The 18926-nt window shown below is 38.7% G+C and overlaps 1 protein-coding gene across 1 annotated transcript in view; it reads right to left on the reverse strand.

Moving 5' to 3' along the window:
• MBD5 (methyl-CpG binding domain protein 5) overlaps positions 1–18926 on the reverse strand; it is a 154116-nt gene that overhangs the window by 63061 nt on the left and 72129 nt on the right. The window contains 3 exon segments of the mRNA XM_006157649.3: positions 1923–1951; positions 1953–2592; positions 15619–15792. Of these exon segments, the coding sequence (XP_006157711.1) occupies positions 1923–1951; positions 1953–2039 (116 nt within the window). The 5' untranslated portion in view covers positions 2040–2592; positions 15619–15792.

Below are 18926 nucleotides of genomic sequence, written 5' to 3' on the forward strand. Positions count from 1 at the left end.
CAAGAATTCTTGAACTCTATTAGAATACTGTACTCCAGATACTTTAAAAACACTTCCTCTCAATTACTCAGTTGGGTTCTTTCTACAGTTGTAGCTGTTTAATTAACTTTTGGGAGTAATAATTAATGTAAAAAAATAGTTAGGAGTCTTATGGCAGACATAAAACTTGGAAGATTAGAAGCAGGTGGAATATTTAATGTATAGCCTCAATGCCACTCTGAGGCAGGAGCAGCTGGAGAGTAGCTTAAAAATGACATGCCAATGGCACACAGAGTAGGAGCTACAGAAGGAGGGCTGGCTTCTTATGTGTGTTCAAGTGGTAATTAACTAGTTATGTACAAACAAATCAAACTCATGCTGGCTCAATTTAATTTGAAAGTGTTTTATCTTATCTGGGAAAGTTACTTTCCCAAATAAATCTTAGTGTACAGATCTGAATGAGAAGAACTCATACTAACAGGAAGAGAAGTCTAGTCACACTAGAAAAATCATGAACAAAATAACTGACAGATTCTTCGACCTTAACTTGGTTTTTGATTTTCAGACTTAATTTGCTCTCAGCAATCTAAGAAGTTGATTTCTCCCTATGCTGAATATGTATTTGTTATAAACTGGAGCAATCATCACTATAAACACATAACACAGTTAGTTATCTTGCTATACTATATTTACGACGTAGTATTTCTGGTAGTTTGTTACCAGGATTGGCAATAGAAACACTGAGAGGTTGTCCCATGTGTTTTCATCCGGCTTATCTACCAGGGATGGGCTCCACGTTTCCTGCTTTCTTATTTCTTCATCTTAGTTAAGACAGAGCACATCTTCGATATTCCAGGAACAAAAAATTTATATGACAAAACAATATCAACTGGTAATTAAATTTACCTCAAGGAACACCTTACATAAAACCAAAAACCAACTTTCTGAGTTGTTATGAGAAAAATTGTTCACAATTATATAACAGAAAATAGTTTATACATATAAATAAATCAGCAGAACTGGAGAATTCTGTTGGAGCCGGGGTACAAATAGCCATATGCAAAGTAATTCCTCAGTTTAATGATGCAACATGATATCTCTTTAAACGTTCTAAGTCTATTTCTAATAGTTTTTTATTATACCACAGAGAAAGAGTTATGATATCCTAACACTTCATATATTCACTGAAAAACTACAAAGAAACTTAAGGTGCCAGTTATTTAATAAATAAGAACAAAACTTCTTGCCAATAGTTCAGCTATTCCACTCAACTTGTTCTATAAGAGATATGTCATGAAAATTTAAAAAAAACAGGCATTTGCACTTTATTTGTATGGTTTTGACTTGTAAGATGAAAAGCCATTTCCATAATGACTTTCTGTTTTTACTATTACATGCAAGGAGCTATATTAAAAACTGGGCAGGAAAACAAGGCAATTGTTTTTAGTTAGAGTAAGCCTTAAAAAGCTTAATAACTGAAATTGCCCATGGAGAGAAACATTCAACCTTGTTATGAGAAAACCCAGTTGAAGCACTTGAAGTGCAGATGAATACTGGTAAGTGACAGCGAGTCTGTTTCTAGTACTTTGCATGCCGGTGGATGTGGTAATGATGCTCATATGTTTCTTTTTAAAAACTTCATATTTTTCTTTATCCTCATGACAGAGATAAACGCAATGACACCTTATGCAAACAGAAGTAACACATAAAGATTTTCTCTGGTAATCCAGGGCCATTTACCGTGCAAGACAGTTGAGAAAATGCTGTATTCTGATCGACTGGAATGTACTAGCGAACGTATTTCTAGCACAAAGGTCATGTGTTCATATTTATGTGAGGTGCTGTCAGTCAAAGTACTTTATTCTCTCAAAAAAGAACTGGATCTGCCTCCTTAAACTTGGGACTGCAGGTTGGGAGACCGCACAGTAACAGTAAGAACTCACCTGACGTAAAGCACTCCATTTTGATCCACTCCCACGACGCTGCCAACCCACGGGAACTTGTATAGCTGGAAGACCTCCTTCCTTTTCCCCTCCGTCACACTCCTTGCCTCCATTCATTTTCTGTGTCTGCTTGGGACTCCCCAAAGATATCAGCAATAAGATGATATCCTTATATTACAGAGCATGATGGCCTTCAAAAACGGGCCACCGCAGCACAGTTTTTCCCAGACTGTACAAAATGCATTGGGAAGCTTCGGCTCAGTTTGGAACCAAGTCCTTGAAATCTGCCATTGTGAACAAATCAGTTTCCCATTATAATCTAAATTAAATAACCAATATGTAATTCCTAAAGATGGTTTACATGGGTAAAAATGAGTGCTTCCAACTGAAGAAAATCATCATGCACCAGTGCTGGTACCTGTCTGAAGTAGGGGGATGGAGTGCAAAGTTTTTAGTTCAACATTTTGTCTTGGACCTTGACGTTGGACTAAAATAACCTCTCTCATTTAGAAACTGGTCTCATTTTTACAGTGTGAGCCAGTTAATATTCCCAGGTACTACCCGTCTTTATAGGCCACATCCTTTAAACTTTATCTTCCAATCCGAATCCAAGGTGTTGCAGGTTGGTTCATCTGACGTTTTCATGACTTTAAAATTCCAGTAATGTAGCCTGAAATATATGCAAATATGTAAGCTGTATATTTAATGTTTAAAACTGAGAAGCTGCACACTTTTAAAATAGAATAAACTAAGTATATCCAATTATTTTTATGTCCTCTGTCATCAAAATCACATGTCAAATTCAACTCGTTTTCTTATTCTGACTTGATCCACTTACTCCAGTTAAACCAATTTACTTGTTCTTCACCCCATGCAACTTTCTAATTGCTAGAGATACACTCCTAAGTATGGCATTACACACACATGCGTGCACACATGCATGCTTCTTTCTAACTTGAATAAAAATATATCCATCACTTCTTACAACCTGTAAACCAGAAAGCTGTTTGTTAATCCAATCACATCCTGATCACTTCTTACTGCTACATACCCTCTGATTTTGTTTAATTTTCTAGTCATTAGTTGGCTTAAGGAGATTTTTATTTGTTTGTTTTTGCTGTAGGGTGTATGAACTTGCCAGAGAGAGTGAGACAGATAGAATAGCAAAATGAGAAATCACCCCTGTTCCCCAAGGAGGAATAGCTACATTGCAATTCTTTCTCCATTCTTCTCTGGGGATTTTGGGCACACATGCACACAGGTTGGTGTGTTTTACAAGCCACTGGGTCTGAGACTTGAAATACACAGTTGGCACCTTAACGGCTATGCCATCTGCTGGTCCAAGATTTGTTTTTAATGAAAAAAATTAGAAAGAAATAAACATATCGTACATTTCCACATATGAGTCCACCCTACCTCCCCCAATGATATTGAGTGGGAGTTACTTTATGATCAAGATTTTACTAAATCCCTTATATTATGGGGTTTCTATTTATCCTTTATTAAGTACCAAGGTACTGTTTTGGGATGCCCATGCAAACTTAGAGAATAGTAATCAATGCCAGTGCGGAATGCTTCTAGAGGTCAACATGATAGAGCGTGTAAATATGAAAAGAATACTACATAAATTTTAAAAAGATTTAGTACTAGATCTTGTGGAGAATATGCTGTCATGGTCGCTAATGTTGTTTTTGTAAACAAGCCTTTTTATGATCAATTTACTACCTAGTGTGTAGTTACATTGTGGGACTCATAAAACTACACTAAAGAATGGATGAAGGGACCAGCAGTTAGCGTAATGGCTATGTTGCTGGACTCCCATGTAGCCGACCGCAGTTCGCGTCCCAGACCCAGTGACTTAAAACTCACGCCGGGCGCATGTGCGTGTGTGCCCAACATCCTGAGAGGAGAATGGAGGAGAAGGGACTGTGGCATGGCCATCCCCCCTGGGGGGTGATTTCTCACTTTCTGTCTCTCTGTCTCTCTCTGTCTGTCTGGCGAGTGCATGCGCACTATGGTGAAAACCTCTCAAAAATTATGTATATATAATATAGATATGAAAAATTACCCTAGTGTTGTATGAGTTGTGGCTTGTGATTAAAAACTTTCAGTGACAGCATCATCCACAGATTCAAAAATGCTGTACTGCAAACATGTTACATGAAAGTGAAGATGACATACTCTAGAAAACTGCGGCAAATGATTAGATTCAGATGGAAGTAATAAAATGAAACGGTTTTGTACTGTTTCAATGGAAAAATATTTTAGACAATATGTAGTTTAAATATGCAAATCTGATGGAATCAGACAATGTAAATGGACACATAACTACTGAATCCACATTCTTTTTTTTTTTTTTTAAAGGCAAACATGTTTATAGGCCACAGATTATTTTTAACACCCATCATGCCATGAATTCATAGGGAATAGGCTCCAGTAGCTCAGGCTCCTTTCCATTGGTTCTCACAAAGTGTGCTTCTCTGGGTGGAGCAGGCTGGCGCTTTAGTTGAACCCGGGTACCTTTCTCTTTGGCTTCTTTCTTTTTCTGGTCATTTTCCTTCACACGTTTTAGGAAGCTATCTCTGCTCTTAGAATGTTCAATATGCTCAATATGCACATTGATTCTCTTGGCAAGAATCTTGCCCTTACCTTGTTTGTTCACAACAATGCCAACAGCATGCTGGGTAACATTGTAGACTCTTCCAGTTTTGCCATGTTAACATTTGTGGGGCATTCCTTTTTGAACAGTACCCATTCCTTAATGTCTACAATATCACCTTTCTTGTAGATTCGCATATATGTCACCAAAGGAACAACTTCATGCTTTCTAAAAAGGCTTAAAGAACATATATCGGGTGCCTCTCCGCTTTTCCTTTGTGTGGTGCCTCTCCTCTCTCCCTTTGTGTTCGTCATTTTGGTTAATTACTGGAAGATGGCGGTTCCGGCCAAAAGGAAGCCTGAATCCACATTCTTAAACAGCTATATATTTAAGTTGGCCTGAAACCTGTCTTATCTCCCCTTATCTCCCCTCCTTGCTTCGTCCCTCCCTCTTTGTTCCCTATCCTTCCATATCAGACAGCACATTAGTGCCAAATATAATGAGTTTTGGGTGGTTAAAGTGCTGGTGGCATGAAGATGGTTTAAGTACAGTGGTCTGAATGTTCGTGTCCTCTGAAATTTATAGATCAGAATATCGACTCCCTTGGACCAGCAGTTGGCGTAATGACTATGTCACTGGACTCCCATGTAGTTGACTGCGGTTTGAGGCCCAGACCCGGTGGCTTAAACTCACACCAGGCGTGTGGGTGTGTGTGTGTTTGTGTGTGTGCCGAAAATCCTGAGAGGAGAATGGAGGAGAAGGGATTGCAGCATGGCCATCCCCACTGGGGGGTGATTTCTTGCTTTCTGTCTCTCTGTCTCTCCCCATCTTTCTGGGGAGCACACATGCCCTATAGCAAAAAACTCCCAAGGTGATAGTATTAGGAGGTGGGGGTTCTTTGGGAGGTGATTAGGTCATGGAGGAAGAGTCTTAATGAATGGGATTAGTGCCCTTATAAAAGACACTTGAGAGAAACCTCTTCCACCATGGTCAGCTGTGAACCAGCAAGTGGGCGCTCACCAGACACTGGATCTCTTGGTGCCTTGATCTTGAACTTCTCAGCCTCCAGAATTGTGAGAATAAATTAGTGTAGTTCATAAGCCACCCAATTTATAGTATTTTATCATAGCAGCCTGATGGTAAGACAGTGAGATAACACTTTAACCACCCAAAGCTCATTATATTTGGCACTAATGTGCTGTTTGATATGGAAGGACAGGAAACAAAGAGGAGGGACGAAGCAAGGAAGACTCAGTCACCGTTCTCAAGGGCTCTGCCTTACTGGGGTTCCCAGGGCTCATGAAAGAGGTAAGAATTCTGCCACCCTGGACTCCCAGTTCTGTCAATAGCACCTGATGACGGAACCTGCTTATCTACAATCCCTTTTCATGACCGATTTATTACTTTGCTTTCCAAAGAAATATCTTCCATGGTCTCTGATCTTCAGACTGAGTCTGCTCCCATTTTCTTGACTTTGGAGCTTTCTGACCTTTGATCTTTCTTTTTCTCCCCGTCTGCCTGCTCTTGCATGTGACTTCACCTCTCCCGAGGCCGGCTGGCTCATTCCATTAAGTATTTGTGGATCTACCAGATAATAACATTGGAGTGATTCCTGCTAAATGTCTCCCTTGCACTACAATCATCAAAAATATAAATGGTTGGATTTGGTTTCAACCAGAGGTTCTCAAACATGGTCCTGCGACAAAGACCATTACTGACACCTGAGAACTTGCCAGGAATGAAAATCCACAGGCTCACTCTCAGACTTACTGAATTAGAAACTGGGGAGAATCTGTTTTGTTTTCTTTTTTTAAACAAGCCCTCTATGTTATGTTTATGTCTGTTCAAATTTGATACCCTAATGTTTCTGCCTTCCTTCTCAAGACAAAGCTGGTTTTAAAACTTCATGTCTTGGGGCCAGCACATGGCATAGTGGTTACATTGCTGGACTCCCACATGACTGACCACCATTTGAGTCCTGGACTTGGTGGCTTGAAAATCATGCCGGGCGTGTGGGCGTGCATGCCCAAGATCTCAGGAGGAGAATGAAAAAGAGACTGCGGTGTGGCTATCCCCCTGGGGAATGATTTCTTACTTTCCCTCTCACTGCCTCTGTTTTTCTTTCTCTGGTAAGCACGTGCACCCTAAGGCAAAAACCTTTAAAAAACAAAACAAAACAAAACAAACTTCATGTCTTATAGGAGGCCAGGTAAATATAATAAACAACATACCACTACTCTAAATTCACAATGTAAGTGGTCTGTCATTTTTGTTGAATTTCTTTTTTAAAATTTAGTTAGTTAATTTTGTTTATTATTATTTTAAAAAGTTGTGAGAGAAAAACTGAGACAGAGAAATTTAGAGAGAAGGAAAGTGAGAAAGCAAGCCACCAGGTCTGAGACTCGAACTGCAGTTGGCCATGTGGGAATCCAGACACCCTAATCACCATGTCACCTGCTGGCCCCTTTGCTTCATTTTTAAAATAAAAGATTTAGAACATTTTTCTCTCTTCCACAATCATATTTGTGGTCTGTATCCTTTCAGGCTTTTTTTTTATGATAAAGTGCCTGTGTGTGTCTGTGTCTTTCTGAGTGTGTGTGTGTGTGTGTGTGTGTGTGTGTGTACATGTATGCGTGAGAGAGAAAAGAAAGGGAGAAAGACAAAAATGGCACTGTTTCACCCTCAGGGTCCTGGGCTCCTATAGGTGTGACCGGTGTGTTTTCAAGCTAGGGATATAAGCCTGTGGTCAGTCATGTGGCTTCCAGCTTTGCAAGACACTGTGTTGCCACTGTGGCTGGGCCACAGGCCATGGTTTTAAACCCTCACTTCTTATAGGTGTATATGGAAACAATATTGTTATTGTTATATGTGTTTAAAATGGGGGACCAGCAGATGGCGTAATGGTTATGTCACTGGACTCCCACATAGTTGACTGTGGTTCGAGTTCCAGACACAGCAGCTTAAAACTCACACTGGGTGCATGTGCATGTGTACCCAAGAGCTCTAGAGGAGAATGGAGAAGAGACTGTGGTGTGGCCATCTCCCCTGGGTGGTGATTTCTCACTTTCTTGCTCTCTGTCTCTGCAGTGAGCACATGTGCCCTATAGCAAAAATCTTTTTAAATTTTTTTTTACATAAATACTATTACAAAATATACATAATTTTGCAGCTTGCTTTTTAAAATTCACCATTGTTTTGAGGGCTGTATCTGTTGAGATATATAGATCTGTCTGTGTTGCAGATATACAGGTTAATGATTCCTTCTTTAACATCCAAATAGTATTTTATCATATAATTACACAACTATTTATCTATTGGTATATCAATTTATTAATGTTGGGTTGTAGGGTCTGCACATTTTCGGGTTTATAGGTACTGCCAAATGGCTCTCCAAAGTAATTACACTGATTCCAAAGATTTTTTTTATGTATAAGTGTGTTTTTTCTCTTTAAAACATTGAGTCATTACTAATTTGTGCTTTTTTTCCCCTGACTTTAAACATTTTTCCAAAACACGACTTTTAATTGCTGGATAGAATTTTTTGAGATAGATGTATATAATTTGTGAATGTAACTTCCTTTTGTAGACATTTCCTCTCACGCTTTCACAATTGCATCTAACTCTGTGACTGCCTGGATCATCCACTTAAGATTATTTGCTGACATAAGAGCTGAATACTTTTGGTGCCTTTGAAAAAAAGGGGCCAGTCTGGGCCAGAAGGTGGCGTGGTGGTTAGTGCACTGGACTCCCACATGGCCGACTATGGTTTGAGTCCTGGACCTGGTGTCTTGCTTTCTCACATTCCTTCTCTCTCTCTCTCTCCATCCCCCCACCCCCCTTTGGTAAGTGTGCATGTCCTGTAGCAAAGAAAAAAAAAAGATAAATAAACTTAAATGAAGGATTCTTCTTTAAAAAAGTGTCAGATTTAGGAAAGCATTTTAGCCCATGTTTCTCAAACTTTTGGAACCGTACATACCTTCTTCCATTAAATATTAAAATCTACTTGTTTTCAAGATTCTGATAACTTTATCTTCTATACTGACCCATCATCGAAGATGTAGTCAAGCTTTATTTTTATAGTTTATATTATGAAAACTGAAAAGTGTCTCCCATTTCCACATTTAGCATTTTAGTATTAATATGCTTCAAGAAAAAAAAAACCTATATATTCCACAACTTCTTCCCCTCACTTCCCTTAAATACCCATCTTATTTATTTATATGTCTTTATTTAAGCCTAATAGACACAGGTTAAAACAGAAAAGATACTGTGGTATGAAAGGCACCTCCATCTCACTACACTCAAGACCTTATGCTTAGGATGTAATTTATATTGTACTTCACAAACAGTTCTGTAGCAATGATAAGACATTGAAAACCGTGTGTGTATGACACAAGTACGAATCCGTGTCTAAGGGAGTATCTGCCACAATTCCACCCATGCTTTTGTTTTCAGGATTCTTTTCAAAATGCAAATTAGTTTCAGAAAACTGGCCTTTAGTAAACTGAATTTTTGTGACTTTTCTTTTTTGCTTTGGCTTCTTCTGACTATTCAGAATTCCAATTAGATGCCATCTCTTTAAAGAGACTGTAATGTGAACTCCAGATACTAGCTTACACTTTAATTCACTGATACCTCTTAATATCTAATTATCTTTATTATTATTACTGCTTAGCATTTGCTTGTTTATTGATGATCTCTCCCAATAGAAGTGTAATGCTCTCAGAGCACGGACCTTGTCTCTCTAGTCCCCTCCGGGTTTCTGTTCCAGGGCAGCTCCTGTATGTAATAGGTACAAAGTACTTCCTGAAGATTGTGCATATTCTAATTAGTAAACACAATTTTATGTTTTGATTTTTAACATGTAGGCTTATGAAACTTTAGTAGCACATGTGCTTAAAATAAAAGAGGTTTTAAAAAGAAGCCAATGAATATGCATGTCAACAAATAAAAAAAGGACCTCTTGCTCTGTATTTTTTCCTAATGGTCTCACAATCTGAGTCATAATTTCCATAGAAAATATATAATAGGGTTTCTAAGAAAATTAATATGCTAGCTTTAACCTTTATAAAGTGCATTGGAGTTTGATCCATTAACTGCTTCATATACATATTTAAATTGAATTAATAAAGGACCCACTTAAATAATTAAGCACAACAACATAAAAATTAAATTTAGGGCCAGCCCCATAGCGCAGTGGTTAAGCACAGTGTACTGAGAGTCGGATCCCGCAGGACAATCGCAGTTTGGATACTGGCTCTTGTCGTTTGAAAGACAAGCCAGGTGTGTGTGCGTGTGTGCAGGAAATCCTGCCTGATGGAGAAAGGAGGAAAAAGGACTGTGGTATGACCACACCCCACTGGGGGGTGCTTTCTTGTCATCTCCTCTCTCTGGTGAGTGCACACACTTTCTGTCAATTAAAGAAAAAAATTAAGAATTTAAAAAGTAAAAAAAAAAAATTCATATTTCAACAGGATGCTAATTAATGCAATTGACCTTTTCCCTCAATCTGTTTTATTGACATTCTTGTTAACCTAAGAATAAACTCATGACTTTATGCAGTGTTAAATGTATACTTCAAAAGTCATATTTAAAACATCATGCAGACTGAATATCAGAGAATATGACATCATGAAAATAAGTAAATAGCTATTCTTCATAAACTTTTCTGAATATCATCAAATGTCATAAGTTCTTGTGAATAATGTCAAACAAACTTGATTAATAGTGAAAATTATTTTTTGAATGTTTATGGTTATGACATCACACATTGATCTTCTGCTCTGTGGGGATACTTGGGTAGTATCTCCTCAAGGAATCATTGACTTATTAAGATGAACTTACGTAAATTAGGAAAAAAGCTAGTATTTGGTATGTTTAAAGTCTGAATCATTACTTATACTTCTTATACTATGATTATAAACTCAGCTCATGAAATACTGAAAGGTAAATAAGAAGTCCATTTTATTCCTATATTTGCAAGAATGAATGCCTCATGCTTTCCAACTGAGAACAAGTCCTACATAAAACTTGCCTCTGGATTTAAAATTCCAAAACAATACATACATGCAACAACAGATACGATTGCATTAAAATAACATCAACATTTTGGAAAGTAAAGTCTGAGTGACTACAACATAATTACCATTTAATTGGATAATAGATGAATATACCCATCATTTTGCCATCGTTATTAGTTAGACTATGTTTGTTAGAGTAATCCTAAATGATATTTTCTCTATCCAATTATCTTTTGCCAGCATATCAGTTATTTGGTTCCTTTACAGCTAGCCAGTCCCCCTTCTAACCTCTCCCATCTGCTTCACCTTTCACCTATTTATTCAAGATATGAATTTTTATTTATAAGCATATTTATCTGCAGTTACATATTTCATTTTTTTTAAACCTTGCAATAGATTAACCTCATTTTTACCCTGTTTTTTACTTCTATTTGGTGCATATCTTCACTGTGCAGATAAACCTTTTCCGAGAAATACCTCTCTGATACATCTTTTATAAGAAACCCACAACCTCCGCCAGCCTGCACGTACCTGAACTACTGTCGGCACATGAACACCATTTTTATACAGTTGTACCAGGACACTTCGAATAAGCCTGGCACATCTTTCCTGCCCTGCTATGTAAACTTCTCTAGTTCAACATGTCCTTCCTTGACCTTTCAGTGTAGATGAGTGTAAAAGTTCATAACCTGGGCCAGCAAGTGGCATGATGGTTAGGGTACTGGACTCTCACGTGGCCAACCATTGTTGGAGTCTCAGACCAGGTGGCTTGCTTTCTTGCTTTTCCTTTCTCTTGCTCTCTGGTCAAAATTTAAAAAATAATAATAATAACAAAATGGAATTAAATAAATAAATAATTCTCTTTTTAAAAGGTCTTATAATCTGTGAATGAGGGATCATGTTCATGTAGGAAGGCTACAGATTTTATAAATGCAAAGCCTTGGGACAGGCTCCTGAAAAGGCCATGAGCATCCTGTCCTGTGCCAATCTATGGTTAAGAAGATGATTTACATCAGCTCATTTTTTTACTAGAAAAATGGAGCAACTTACACATTCTAATCATGTAGAAGTCTTCAGAGAACTAAATGCTGAGTGTACAAATTGAAAATGGCCACAAATATTTTGGAGTTCCTTCCATCAGAAGGTGGGATTTATTACTTAAACCTTGACTGGCCTTATGATTTGCTTTGACCAATGGAATGTGATGAACGTGATTTTTTTTTCTCCTCCATTTTAAGTTTGGAGCCTAAATGTTCAGAGATTTTGTATAGTCCTGCTGTATCTTGGAATGCTATTGCCATGTGAGCAACCTAAGTTACCAGCCTTGAGGATCAGAGATCATGCAGAAAGGGGAATCTAGCTGTCCAGCCAGTGCAGTTGAGGCCTGGGACATGAAAGTGAGCCTGGACAACACCATGTGGAGTGGGGATGAGTTGGCTCAGCGGAGGCAAGCCCACATTGCCAACCCAAAGGTACATGAATATTTTCAAATAGCCAGAAATTATACTGGAAACAATATGAAATTCTGAAATAGTGTCTAACTAAAATTAATTATAGTATTGAGAGGGCATATAACATTACTGGCTATGCAAGCTCTAGAATATGACTGTCTGGGTTTAAACCTTGACTTTACTTTTTATTAGCTGGTGACCTTAGGCAAGTTTTAAAATTTCTTTCCTTATAAAATGGAGATTATAACCTTATACATTGTTACAGAAAAAAATAAGTTAATATATGTGTGCTTAACATACAGTAAGAATCCAAATTGTCATTTATATGTAACTGTTATAATCATGTTATAGACAATTTAATAGTACTAGGAAAGGAATATAGTATTGTTAGTTGGGAAAATATACTAGAAAGTTGCATGTATAATTATAACCTTAATTTACAAAAATTCTGCTACTTAGGTAAGTATAGCTACAGTCCCCCCAGTAACTACTACATGTTCCCTGGCAGTATAAATATGTTCTCTTCATTGCTTTTCTGTTCTTTCAAAATTTTCTATTATAAACATGTATTGGTTTGTAATCAGGAAAAATATTACATCTCTAAAATTAAGTGTTATCTCTATAGAACAAACACCTAATTAATGTTTCTCCAATCCTTAAAAGCATTGGATAAGTTTTTTGTTTTCCTCCATAGGGTATGTGCTCTCACAAGACAGAGAGAGACAGAGAGATAGAGAAAGGAAAATCACCCCCTGGGGGAATGGCCATGCTGTAATTCCTTCTTCTCCATTCTCCTTGGGATTTTGGGAACGCACACACTAGTGCTCAGTGTGATTTTCAAGCTGCTGGGTCTGGATTTGAACCACGGAGTCAGCCTTGTAAGATCCAGCACCTTAACCACCACACTACCTTTTGGCCCAGCATCAGATAAGCTTTTTATTGGAAATAACCACAAGCTTTGTGGCCAATATTATACTATCATTTCTCTTTCTGTTCTAGCAAAATGCAGAAACAGATAGGAACAGCCAGAAAGAGCAGTGCATTGCCTTGGATGATCTAAACACTGAAGAGAAACATGAAGGCTTTCCCTCTGATTGGTTCTAAAATGCCTCCAGCTGTCCCTACTGCTTTCTGCTTGGAATGACATCTCCCATCTCCACCCTCATGTTTCACTAAACTAGCTTCTTTTATCTCACCTTAAAGTCACTTTCTTAGGGAGGCCTTTCCTGGTTTTCCCAATGTTTCTTAGGTTTCTAAGTCAAAATTAAAATCTCCTAATTCTCTCTTGTATTATTCGGTTTTTCCCTTCACATAAATTACTACACATAAATAAGCTTCCTCTTTGCCCTTGCCATCTTACATGATTGAAAAGAAAAATCAGTGAGACGAAGATCTTCCAGTTAAAACTTTCTTTTGTGTCTTTAAAAAAATATGTGAGGGGAATTGGTGGGTGGCATAGTGGTTACATCGCTGGACTCCCACATGGCCAACTGAGGTTCAAGTCCTGGACCTGGTGGCTTGAAAATCACATCAGGTGTGCGTATTAGTGCCCAAGAACCTGGGAGAAGAATGAAGGAAAAGGGATTGTGGCCATTCCCTCATGGGGTGATTTCTCACTTTCCCTATCACTGTGTCTGTCTCTCGCTCTCTTCAGGAACATATGTGCTCTAAGGCAAAAAACAAACAAACAAACAAAAAACCCCAACAACAAAACAAAACAAAGAAAAAAACTCTAAAAAAATACATAAGAAAGTGGAAACTAAGGACCCCTATGCATATACAGAAAATACATACTCTGCCTCCATTTTTAAAAGCAAAAGATGAATAATCATGTGTGCTCAAATAAATATCATTGAAAAAATTTAGAGCATTGTTTTTAAGAATAGTAATAAGTTACATACAAACACCTAGATACTAACTGATAAGCTCACTATAATTCTGAATTCTGTAGTACGGTGAAGATTTTCATAGGGAATATTAAAAAATACTTGTCTGCATTTACAGAATCTATTCATTTATTTATTTTTGTAGTTTTGTTATAGAATGTGTGTGCTTGCTGGAGAAAGCCAGAGAAGGAAAGAAACAGGGGAAGTGAGAAGTCATCTCCCTGGGGTGACGGCTAAGCCACAATCCCTTTTCCTCCGTTTTCCTCTTGGGATTTTGGGCATTCATGCACACATGTATGTCTGGGAATTGAACCACTCAGTTAGTCATTTGGGATCGAGCTGCCTTAACCTCTGCATCACCTTTTGCTCCCTTATATAACCTTATACTTGTATAAGACTATAGTAAGAAAGTTTAAGGGGTAAATCTCATATCCTCTTCTTGCATTACATATAAGTTGGTCACCCAAGATGTAATTTAATATATCTAGGTCAAATCACTGTTGAAAAATTATGTACATTAATATTTTTCCCCCAAAAGTACATGTGAGGATAAACTAGTTGTGAGTAAAGATAATTTTGGGTTGTGTAGTACATCAAAACCACTAATATATTTTTTTTCTTTGGAGAGGTTTTTGCTATAGGGTGCGTGCGCTCACCAGACAGAGAGACAGAGAGAGACAGAAAGGGAGAAATCACCCCCCAGGTGGGATGACCACGCTGCAATCCCTTCTTTTCCATTCTCCTCTCGGGATCTTGGGCATGCATGCACACGCACCCAGCGTGAGTCTAACCCACTGGGTCCGGGACTCGAACCATGGTTGACTACATGGGAGTCCAGCGACATAGCCATTACGCTAACTGCTGGTCCCCAAACCACTAATATTTGTACACCGTTTTATGATCAAAATAATAAGCAACCTATAATTGACTAGGCAGTGGATGCCACTTTGCTGTTTGGAAGAATCAGTATCAAGCAGAGGTTAAGTAAGGTGTTCCCCGGTAACCTTGAAAATCAGGTTACTCTTAAAGTGAAAATAGGATAGCTCTTCAGCCACTGAGGAAACTCACCCAAAGACATTGTCTCTGAATTTGTATACATATCTAGGACTCTTTAAGTCCAACCAATATCTCCAGCGAACATAGTTAAATGTAATAGATAACTATAGTTTAATAAAAGGTCTGATAAAGTCTCTTAAGAAACAAGGGAAGGCAGATTGTAAACATTTTGGAAACAGGGAGGTCAAAGAGTATACAATCTTTAAGCCCCATGAAACAAATAATCTTCTATTGTATTTCTGGAGCTCACACCTGAGAGGCAAAACAAGTAAACCCATGGAAGTCAACCAGCTTGGGCTTCATGTGAACAGTGTCTCAAGGAGACGCCATTTAGCATCTTACTGATTGCTTGCTGGAATGATGAGGAGGCAGAGAAAATGTGGCAAGCAAAGAAAACTTAGACCCAAAGTACTTAGGTTGGGGACAGAGTCTCAATATCACAAAATGAGGCATGGAGTATTTGAGAGAACATACTGAAGAAAAGCAAAACCTGTAGAAAATAAAGTCTCTAATAGATGGATAAATAAAAATATAAGACCAGTTACAAGCAGGGGAACTCTGGGCCAGATTCCACCTATGGAAGTATTTGGCTTGTACATAGTTTGAGAGTAATAATTAAAGAGAATTAACTGAGAACATTTAAATAGAAAGATTCCACATGGAAACTTGCATTTCCTGCTTTACCTGAGAAACTGGACAATGTGGTAACACTAGGTCAACATTCCTGCCTTGCAACAATTATCTGGACCAGAGCAGTGGCTGATCCTCCAGAAAGGACTTGGCTCTCCAGGTTACTGCAGAGGCTTCCTGCTTCATTCCCACCAGCCTGGCCTCTGTAGACATTTGGGTTTCCAACTCCTGGAATAGGAAGGACCTTAGATAAGGGCAGAAGAACTCACTGTAGCTCTTGACAAGAAATACAACTTATTTTTTAATGACCATTTAACCAACACTGCACAGTTTCTTTGAAAGTGTAGCAGATGAGCTCTCTGCAGATCATCCTGGGTTATGGAATTATGAGTATGGTAGAAGCACCAGTAAATCAGCTAAGAGCACAAACACAGGTAACTTTTGTAACAAAACCGAACTGACTGCGACTGTGGTGACACTTGAGTGAGAGGAGGTGAAGTATACAGGGAACCCCACCCAACCTCAGTCCATTCCTTTCATTGCTTAGCACCATCGTCGGCAATCTCACACCATCATTACATCAAGAACTCGTTTTGAGATCAAAGAATTGTGGAACCAAATTATGTGACTGTTCATTACTGAGACTTCTACAGTGCTAGCAATGTTTCTTTTCTGGATTTAAATAACTTTTAGCAAATAAGATCTGTCAAAGGTGCATTCGAGGGAACCAGCAGTTAGTGTAATGGCTATGTCACTGGACTCCCACATAGTCGACTGCGGTTCGCGTCCCGGACCCGGTGGCTTAAAAGTCACGCCGGGCACATGTGCGTGCATGCCCAAGATCCCGAGAGGAGAATGGAGGAGAAAGGATTGCGGTGTCACCATCCCCCCGGAGGGTGATTTCTTGCTTTCTGTCTCTCTGTATCTGTCTGGCGAGTGCACGCGCCCTATAGCAAAAACCTCTCCAAAAAAAAAAAAAAAAAGGGGCATTTGAGGCTGCAGAGCCCTTAATTCTATTTTCTCCTAGTCATCAAGGAGGTACTACTCTACTTCTGAGCAACTATGTTCTTCTTCGGCCTTTGGACAAGCTACCTTATCTTGTTCTGTTTTCATGGCCACTGGACAAACTTCTGGTTATATGACAGATTTCAAGGTACTCTGATACTATTAGGTCAGGGAGTGTATAGCAGGCACAAGTACTTCAGTCCCCGAGAATGAACAAACTAATAAACAAACATATATATAAATAACCAAATAGGTAACCTGGTATACAAATTCATTTCTTGTGATACAGATGGTCCATGTTAGATCCCAGGGGCTTTTCACTCTGGAGAGCAATGTAGCAAAACCAAGTTTTAGCTCAGAAGAGCAAAAGACCACACCATGGACCACAGTTACTCCATAGAGTCATTTCTTTCTTCTTCTTCTTTTTTTTTAATCTATGTTTGCTTTCTATACTGTTCCCCCCCCATTTTATTGAGTCACTAAAGATCTTAATTAATCTAAGTATTTTAGGATTTAATTTCTTACCTCTGAGGTCATCCCTGACAGCCATTCTACTGCCTTTTTTTTTTTTTTTCTCTGACTTCATTGTTACTAGTAAACTAGGAATTATGTTGGGCCCAAGCAGGTTAGGGGAATGTGGACATGGGGTGTAGCAGCATGCTTGGGCAGTGCCATTCCTCTGAAGGCAGCCAGGGGGGACGAAGGAGCACTAGCATGGCGAGCCAGTCCAAATGACATTTCTACAGTTCTGATACACTAACGGTTCTTCAGGAGTTAAAGATAATGTATGAGTGTTTGCTGGGCACCAACTCTGTGTGAGGCACTGGGATGAATATTGGGAGACCAGCCCCATCTCAAGAAGCTAACTGCTTGGGAGGTGGAGGGTGGGGAGTTGGGCAGTCAGGTAAACAAGTAATACTATGGTGAACGCTACTGGCAATAGGAGGCCTAAGTGTGGAATGCGGAATGAACACAAAGGAAGAGTTCATCTACCCATAGTTTTCAAGAGGTGGGGAGTGTAGAGGTTAGATAGGCAAGGAAAGGTTAATAGGAGGCCTGGAACTGCCCGAATCCATGCAAACGATCTTAGTCCCAAAAGATTAATATAGAAGATTTTACATTTCTGTGTGTTAATAACATTTCCAATATATTGTTCTCATTTTTAGCTGGCAAGCAAACATAAAGGTCTCATTTTGTGAGACCTTTTAAACTTGAAAAGCGGTAAGTGATGAAGCATTAATGACTGTTTTCTACAGGAAGATGGGCGTCTCCAGATGCCTGAAATAGAAAGTGATGACCTGACATCAAGATAAGCACATTTTTTCCTTTTTTATAAAAAGTGCTGTCAAGAGATTCAGTACGAAAGGAATATTAGATGTGAGCGCACTGGAAGCAGAAGAGAAAGGAGCAAGACGGGGGAGGGAGTATCGGTCTCAGATAGGAGTTTAAACCTGTGGGAAGTCTATTCTTTACTAAAAGAAGCCCCTAAGGGACCAAAACAAGATGAAGGACGCTGAAGGTATTCTACGCAAATGCATACATATTATACACGAGCATTTATTTTACTTTCAAGGAACTGTGCTGCATCTTTATACATACACAGGTTAACTAATTTTTGTCACAATCCTTTAAGGCTGGTGCTTTTATGTTTTTCTGTTCTAGAGTTGAGGAAACTAAGCCTAGAGAAAAGTGACTTGCCTTCTCACTTTCCCTCTCTGATTACTAACTTCCCCCTTTCCTACTTTTTATTCCTCCTTGGTATTTATCACTATCTATTATATGTTTTACTATTCATCCTATTATTATTTATTTATTTTATATTATTATTTTGAAAATGCCTGTCTACAAACTATGTCATTAAATGCTAAATGGCACGTCATGAAATAGGTATATTATAGGAACTCAGAGGTAAGATAGAAAGAAAAATCACAGAAAGCACAGTGAACTTAGGGCACAGAGTTTGATATCTGCAAAACCTACCTGTTCTTAAATTATGAGCAAGACACTTAACCTGAGCTTAACTTTTAATCTATAAAATTAATGAATTGGGCCAAATTGGTGTTCAAATTAGTTTATTAGTAGTCTCTATTGTCAAAATCTAAATGAAAACTCAGATAAAACAGAAGGAATTCCTCCATGGGTAAGAGAGAAAGAGAGAGAGGGAGAGACAAAGAGCGAGAGGAAGTGAGAGACAGTACTCCCAGCAGGGTCCTGATGCTGCAGTGCCCCCAACCTTCACCTGGTCCTCCATCGTGGACAAGCAAGGCGCTGGTGTGCTTAGGGAGGTCTTTGGACTTCAACCGGGACCCTTTTGATCTGAGATGCCTCCCAGAGCAATGAGGTTTAGCACTGTATCA

The sequence above is a fragment of the Tupaia chinensis genome, unplaced genomic scaffold (assembly GCF_000334495.1).
Source record: "Tupaia chinensis unplaced genomic scaffold, TupChi_1.0 Scaffold000549_1, whole genome shotgun sequence".
Lineage (NCBI taxonomy): Eukaryota > Metazoa > Chordata > Mammalia > Scandentia > Tupaiidae > Tupaia > Tupaia belangeri.